Source organism: Phlebotomus papatasi, chromosome 2 (assembly GCF_024763615.1).
Source record: "Phlebotomus papatasi isolate M1 chromosome 2, Ppap_2.1, whole genome shotgun sequence".
Classification (NCBI taxonomy): Eukaryota; Metazoa; Arthropoda; class Insecta; order Diptera; family Psychodidae; genus Phlebotomus; species Phlebotomus papatasi.
In genome coordinates, this window is record NC_077223.1 from 26,855,878 (window position 1) to 26,863,535 (window position 7,658).

General features: G+C 35.7%; 1 protein-coding gene across 1 annotated transcript; it reads left to right on the plus strand.

The window, feature by feature from the left end:
* The first annotated feature begins 1,015 nt into the window (after positions 1 to 1,015).
* LOC129803203 (THO complex subunit 5 homolog) lies at positions 1,016 to 3,334 on the plus strand. Its single transcript, XM_055849617.1, has 2 exons — positions 1,016 to 1,214; positions 1,280 to 3,334. The coding sequence occupies exons 1-2, from the start codon at positions 1,092 to 1,094 to the stop codon at positions 3,245 to 3,247; spliced, it is 2,091 nt and encodes a 696-aa protein (XP_055705592.1). The 5' UTR covers positions 1,016 to 1,091; the 3' UTR covers positions 3,248 to 3,334.
* The last annotated feature ends 4,324 nt before the right edge of the window (positions 3,335 to 7,658 follow it).

Genomic DNA, 7,658 nt, shown 5'->3' on the forward strand with positions numbered 1-7,658 from the left:
AAATAAGTAAGAGATTTTTTTTTATATAGTGATATAATTGATTCGGTTTGTGTGGTATTCAGTAAAAAGTCTTAAATCTTGGACTCCTTTTTTAATACGAACCTGAAAAATCTTCCCCTCTCTTGGAAAATTCATAGAAAGAAATTCTGTTGGTTGTAAAACACAGATAATATTAATCCATTCCTTACCATGGTATTATACATCATACGCAAATTGAGTGATTTTAGATGATTTATTTCTGGGGAACTTTTATCCGAATTGCTGTCGGGAATGGATTTTTAGTAACTTTAGTTCTTCAATTACTTAGGAAAAATGGTCTGACAGAGATGAAAATACATTTTGTTATTGTTTTCTTTCTTCGCGGAGGGTCATGCAAAATTTTTGCTCAAAATGGCGGACGGAAAATTCGACATCCCATCGAATTTGTTAAAATTGACCTTCATCCTCTTTTCTGATTTGAATTCTAGTTGCCAATTTGTTTTATTGGATAGATACTCTATCTAAATCAATAGAGTTTGTAATGAATTAAGGCACAGAATTTAAATTCAGCGACCGTTAAGACGTGTGTTTGACAGGGGCTCCCCGCACCCCCGTAATAAATAAAAAAGTTTTCTTTTCAAAAAAATCATCTATTAATCTGTAGGAAACTAATCCCAAAATATGAACATTCTATCTCAAGTATTTCTGGTACATTGACTGAATGGGTTAAAATATCATTAGTGTGAAAGACTATCTGCTGCAAGAAATTCAAAATATAAGCAAAATATATAAAGCTTAATTAGATTTTTCATAATAAATAAATAAATTATTGATTCCTAAGCACGAAGAGTGCATGGGAGTGCAAGAAGTATTGAATGCAGCATTTTTGGGAGTCTTCTGAAATGTTGGAAGTGTAAAGAGCTTTTCCATACAAAATTGTGGAAGTGTCTGGAAGTGATGTACACATTTTCACCTTAATATCTCTCCCTTGAACACGATGAATTTCATCGATTTCCCCGGATTCCCCGCGCAGCCCGCATGCGCATAACCTCAATTGAGTGACAAGTGGAAGTGCGTCCAGGTTCCCGGACAAGAGTAATTTATCCTAAAAAATGGTCAATAAGGAAACTTCTGAGAAGGAATCCAGTGAGAAGAAGCGCAGGAGGACCACGACTTCATCCTCATCCAATGATACAACGCCCTCGAAGATTTCCAAAGAGGAAAATGTTTACTTGGTATGGTGATTTTGTTTTTGATATTTTCCTGGAAGGTAAGAATTTTTTATCCCTTTTTTCTACAGAATGCCATCAAGTTCGAGGAGCAGGAGGCTTCTAAGAGATCTCCAGAGAAAGATTCCAAGCTGTATCATCAAACTTGTGAGGATTTGCGTAAGATCTTTTCTGATGTGTATGCCCTGAAGAAGGATCCGGAAAAGAATCGTCATGAGATTGCTGAGAAACGCGTGGATGGTTCCATGATGGTGGTGTTGCTGAAGAAACTCAATCGTCTGGATAAGCTACGCATAAGATCGGGCAGAGATTCACTGCATCGGGAAAAGCTCAATGTTGACAGCAATCGTCTGCAGCTGCAGAATCTCCTGTATGAGGCTGATCATCTGAAGCGTGAAGTGCAGCGTTGCTATCAATTCAAGAGTCAGGATGAGGACATTGACCTAGTTTCCGTGGAGGAATTCTATGAAAAAGCTCCAGAGAGCATTTCCCGTCCGGAAAAAACCAAGAACGACGAGCATGCTCGAAGATTGGCACGTCTGGAGTGGGAATTGCAGCAGCGGAAGGAACTGGCGACGCTCTACAAGGATTTGCAGGCATCGAAGGAATTGGTGGCTGAGGACATAAACAGTAAGGCTGAGCGTTTGGCATCATTGGCTCCTCGGCTACAGAGTCTCCTTAAGGCTACTCGTCCACTCCAGGAAGCTCTGGAAATGGGAGTGGAGAAGGAATGGGAAGTGCAGAAGCTCGCACGACTTCTTCCACGTCCTCTGTATCTGTTCTATTCGAATGCTCAGGGATTTGCAGATGCCTGCGATAAATACATGGCCATATCAATTGACGGGGACGAGGAGGAAGCCAAACAAATTGAAGATTCCACCAAGGAAACTCAGGAAGACTCCGAGGACAATCCAGCTGATTCGGACAATGAAGACAATGAGGCCGATAAGAGTCATCATCGTGGACGTCTGTCCAAGACACTGATTCTCGAACAGAAGCGCACAAATCTCTTCAAGCCCCATCCTCTGAGTGTCACAGTCAGTCTCTCCTCCAAGGACAAAAGCAAGGGAATCCTTTCCATCATCTTCAATTTCCTTCCGGAATTGGGAATCGTGGCTGCCCGGTGCAAAGTCCGGGAGGTGCAAAACGTCGGTGTCAGTGCAGGAGACGTCATAAATCCTGGAAGTCTCTTAAATTGTCTCTTCCCTGATGACTACGGTAGCGAAAGTCCGAGTTCCAGGAGCAAATTTCAGCTGGAAGCTGTTGGACTCGAGGCCAATCGGATGATCTCAATGCTCCTAGAGAAGCGACTAGGGAAGCCCTACAGATGGGCTCAGCGCGTCTGTGGCCTGGAAATGTCACCTAAGGGAGATGTCCTGGCATCCGATGATCTCTCTCAGACATCCATGTCCAGTGTTATTAAGCAAATCCGGAGTCGCTGGACATCCCGGGTAAATCTCTATAGGCAAATTGTGACACTCGAGGCTGGAAATATAGACCTTCCCAAGAATCATCCCGATGAAAAAGTTCCCATGAGGATCTCATGTCGTCTATCTAGCTGGATCGGTTCTACATGGCAGGAATTCAGCTCACATCCCTTCACCAATAAATTCATCGAGGAAAATCTCGTTTCGGAAAATGACCTGTTCTTCCAAGCCACAATCACGCGAGATTCCGCGAAACTGGTCTGTTTTGTTGCCGTAGGATGTGACTTTCCAGCTCAGCTTCCCGTCTGGGCTGTGCGTCTGAACTGGAACGGACAGCACGATGCTACCAACAATCCGGCTGTCAGGGACATGGAATACTGGGTGAACACACTTGAGGAAGGAGTCAAAAGTCGTAAGGCGTGCGTCCTGGTCAGTCAATTGAGAAGAATCATGACATCAATGGACATTCTCCTGGAAACTGAATCAATACTCCGTGCAAAGACAGACTTTCCAGCTGAGAAGACCTTCATCAAGGCCTTCCGGGGGAGGCAGAGATCCCGTCCGTACAGGATGATGGAGAATGGAGGAGGAGTGGTCTACACGCAAATTTAGAAAAGAAATTTTCTCCTTGGATTTCTTCATTTGGATTTTATAGAGGAATTTGATAAATAAATGAGAATTTTCCCAAGAAATATTATATTTTTTTATTTGAAGTTTTTTTTTGGGAATTTTGGGCTTGAAATATATTTTTGTGATTCTTGAGTATAATCGTCTCAGCTACTTTTACCTACACAGTAAAAAATGTGTAAAATTTTACTACTATAATAGTGCAAAGTCGACCATTTTAGTTGTTTAATTTTAAAATGTTTAAAAAATGCACAACATTTTGGTAATTTATTGTCACGTGATTGAAAATTACCACTATTTATAGTTGAAAAATTTTCAACAACGTTGTTTAATTTGAAAATGTGTAAAAATTTGAACACAATAGTGTGAAATCGGATAAATTAATTATTTAATTGTGATCTGTGTAAAATTTCTCACTGTTATAATCATAAAAATTTTTCAACAATGTTTCGTGATTTAAAACTGTTTGACAAATTCTAAAAATTACCACTATTATAGTATAATTACAGTTTTTCATATTATTTTAGTGTGAAAAAATACACAACTTTATGGTATTTTTTGTCACATGATCAAAAATTAACACTATTTATAGTTTGATCATAATTTTTAACACTATTATAGTGTGAAGCCCTGTGTATTTCAACCAAATTTGTTGAATTTTTAAACAAAAGTTGTGTAAAAATTGATGATTTTCCAATTAAGACTTATACTTCAGTCGAGATGCTTTTTATTGAGCAAAAGTCATATGGAACATAAAATATTTATATGCATAATAAGTATATCGTGAAGATCCAAGCATCAGATGTAATCATTTCGCATTAGGGGAGATCTCGAGTACAGGAAAAACCAATAAAAATGTCTGAAAAGGCAAAAAAATCAAAATCTTCGAAATGAAAAGAAAATTCAACAATAAACAGAATTGAACAATTTTTGAATTTACACATAAAAATTCAACAATTTTTAAATTCAACAATTCCAAATCCAACATCTTGAAATTCAACAACTTTAAATTAAACAATTTTAAATTAAACACTTTTTCCAAATTTAACACTATAATAGTGGTGTGAAAGATTACACACTATAATAGTGTTAATTTTTTTTACTGTGTAGGCCGTAAAGTGGGGCATCTTTCAATTTTATAGTACTTTTGAAATTAGGCTTTCTTATTTTCAAATGGCTGCGACTTTTTGGTCAGTAAAAAATTAAATTTGGTCAGTGAAAAATCAAATGTAGTCAGTTAAAAATAAAATATGGTCGGTAAAATATTAAATATGGTCAGTAGGGTGTTTCAAGAAAGAAAAAAATTTTGGCACTATTTTCAGGGTGCTCTACATGATGAGACAAGAAAGTTTTTCTTGGACGACCATATGATCAGACGCCGTTTAGAGGTGGCTGGAAGACCCTCTCTGTAGTGTAAAATCAAAAAATTGTTCTACAGAGAGAGTCTTCCAGCCACCTCTAAACAGCGTCTGATCATATGGTCGTCAAAGAAAAACTTTCTTCTCTCATCAAATACAGCACGCTGAGTATAGTGCCAAAAATATTTTACCTTGTTGAAACACCCTAATGGTCAGTAAAAAACTTTAAAAAAATCGGTAGAAAATTAAATTTGGTCAGTAAAAAATAAAATTTGGTCAGTAAAAAATCAAATTTTCTGTGCTTCGGGAAGATATCAGTAGCACCTGTTGAGGCAAAGGGAAATTTTCTGTGCTTTGGAAAGTTATCAGTAGCACCTGTTTAATTTTTGTACAAAATTTAGAAAAGACGAAATATGAAATACGAAATGGTAAAATACGAAATGTACTAAAATACGAAGTTTTCGCAATACGAAATGTGCAATACTTTTTATACGGATATGCAAAGTTTTAACCTTTATTGATTTCCTTTTAGTTTTTTATTGACTAAATTATTATTCACTGATCATATTTTATTTTCCACTGATTAAATTTCACATTTTACTGATTTAAAAAAAATGTACTGACCAAATTTGACTTTTTACCGACCAAATTTGACTTTTCTCCGACCGAATTTGATTTTTTACTGACCAAATTTTATTTATTGCTGACCAAATTTTATTTATTACTGACCAAATTTTATTTTTTACTGACCAAATTTGATTTTTTTACTGATCAAATTTGACTTTTCACCGACCAAATTTTATTTTTTACTGACCAATTTGAATTTTTTACTGATCAAAAAGATTTTGCCTTTTCAAATGAAATTGAGCCACACATTCGCAATTGGTTTGTGGAGCTAAATTATATCATGATAAAGTCCAGTTTGCCAGTTTGGTCCAGCTGTCCCAAGGTGCAAAGTTGCCCCGGTTCCCCAATTCTCCCTATTGTTCTAATCAAGTCAATCTTTCACATCTTATGATTGATCTTAAATTTGTTCAAAGCATGTTTTTGACATTCCTGATTATTGTGATTTTAGTTCTCAAAAAAAAAAAAAAAAAATAATAATAATAAAATATGAGAAAGAATCGCCAAATGATTTATTAACTAATTGAAACCGATTCAGACCAATATTAAGTTGGTAAAAACGCGACTCAGACTTGGCATTCGACTTGAAAACAGCGAAAACAGATAGAATGATATCCCTCAAAATTGATTCAGTGTGACAAAGAATTCCAAAACCACTTCAACGAACCCAAAATTGCTCCAATCAGTTGAGCAATATGTTTTTTAGAACTGTTAAAATAATTTTTTGCAATTCGAGACTGTTGACGTATAAGAGCATGATATGGTAAATTGAGGTTTTTTGGTACCATTTACAATTTGGAACATTTGAGATTTTCTTACAGTTTTAGAGACTCAAAAGAAAGAAAAGTTGTTCCTTTTCTTCAGTCGTCTTTTTCTTTTATTTCGCGGTCTTTGTTTTCTCTTTGCTCTCCTGAAACAATGATGAAATCTCAGATGTCCCGAATTGTAAATGGTCCCAAATTACCTCATTTTACCCTACTAAGTCCAACTAAGTCCTTCTCAATCTCAATTAAAACAGTGTTATGGAAAAAGGAAGGAAAAATAATAGAAAAATCTAGGCTTTACGAAATGCTCGTGACTTACTTGCTATACCTGCTCAAAAGTATTTTCTGTTTACCGATTTTCAACCGATTTGAATCGATATATAAATCACTCAAAATATTGCCCAAAATAACTTAGAAGTAATATAATTGAATTTAGGATAAAAATTAGTTATCGGCTATGAACGGGTTCATTACCGATTTAGAACCGATTGGAACCGGTTCTGCATCTTTGGACGAGATTAACGCCAATGCTAAAATAAGTGATCATCGAGCGTTCCATACACACTCGCAAGCCTCGCAAGTGTTGCAAGAAACACTGGTGTAGTGTAGTGAGTATTCCATGAACACTCGTGAGTGTTCCATGAACACTCGTGAGTGAGTGCTCCATGAACACTTTACTGAAGCAAATCTCAGGTCAGAACTTTACTGTTAATCAATTTTAATGTAAAATTTAAACTCAGCTGAAGTACGCTTAAATGTTTTCAATTTAAGGATATACTTCAGTTGAGATGATTTTCATTTGAAAAATTCATATAGAATGTATATGCAATTCCTTATAGATACAACCAGTGTTTCTCGATTCCATTTATACAACGAGGTGAGGTATCAGACCATCTAATCTATTTGAAATGTGCTTAGGAATAGGAATAGGAATTTGTCGATTTTTACCTCCAGTTTGGCACACATTTGCCAATCGCCGCTCACAGGTTCACTCTGAGAGCCACTCATTCACGCCTTGTTCTATTTAACAATAAGAGACATTCGGAAACTGGGCTTAACCTCAAGTTTCAAGATCGATGTAGCCGCTGTAGCCTTATCTTATGAGGTTTATGATTACCCATCTCTCTGGAAACGAAGAGTAAAATCGCATCGTTTCTGGGCTCAAGTCACCTTTTTGAACCATATCTTTATTCTTTTATATCATCAGAAATTATAGCATTGGAAAAGATTGAACTGCATCATGAATTCAGTTCAATTGTAAAAGATAACAAAATAGAACAATGTGAAAACTTTTAATTATTTGAATAGAATGAAAAGCGTACATATCTTAACTTCTTTTATTCTATCTCTATTTTTTTACTATTTATTTATTCTATTTTATTTGTATCTTATAAAATGCAAAGTTACATAATAATGCTTGAAAAATTAATATGTATAATGTATGACTAATTAAATTTGTTAATTTGATGATACACAATCACAAAACAATTCATTTCCCATCCGGAAATTATCTCATCATCTCATCCAATATTTACAAAGCATTGTTTCCCCAAAAGGAAATGACTAAAAAATTAAAATCATCAGAATTTTTCGCTAGAAATTCCACGTGACTCAATTTAAATGAAAATCAATTGCAGATCAATTTTTCAT

Excerpts from the sequence above, each read along its gene's own strand:
- LOC129803203 (XM_055849617.1), top strand. The coding sequence starts at position 1,092 with ATGGTCAATAAGGAAACTTCTGAGAAGGAATCCAGTGAGAAGAAGCGC. Across the intron at positions 1,215-1,279 it reads AAGAGGAAAATGTTTACTTG|AATGCCATCAAGTTCGAGGA; the intron begins GTATGGTGATTT and ends TTTTTTCTACAG.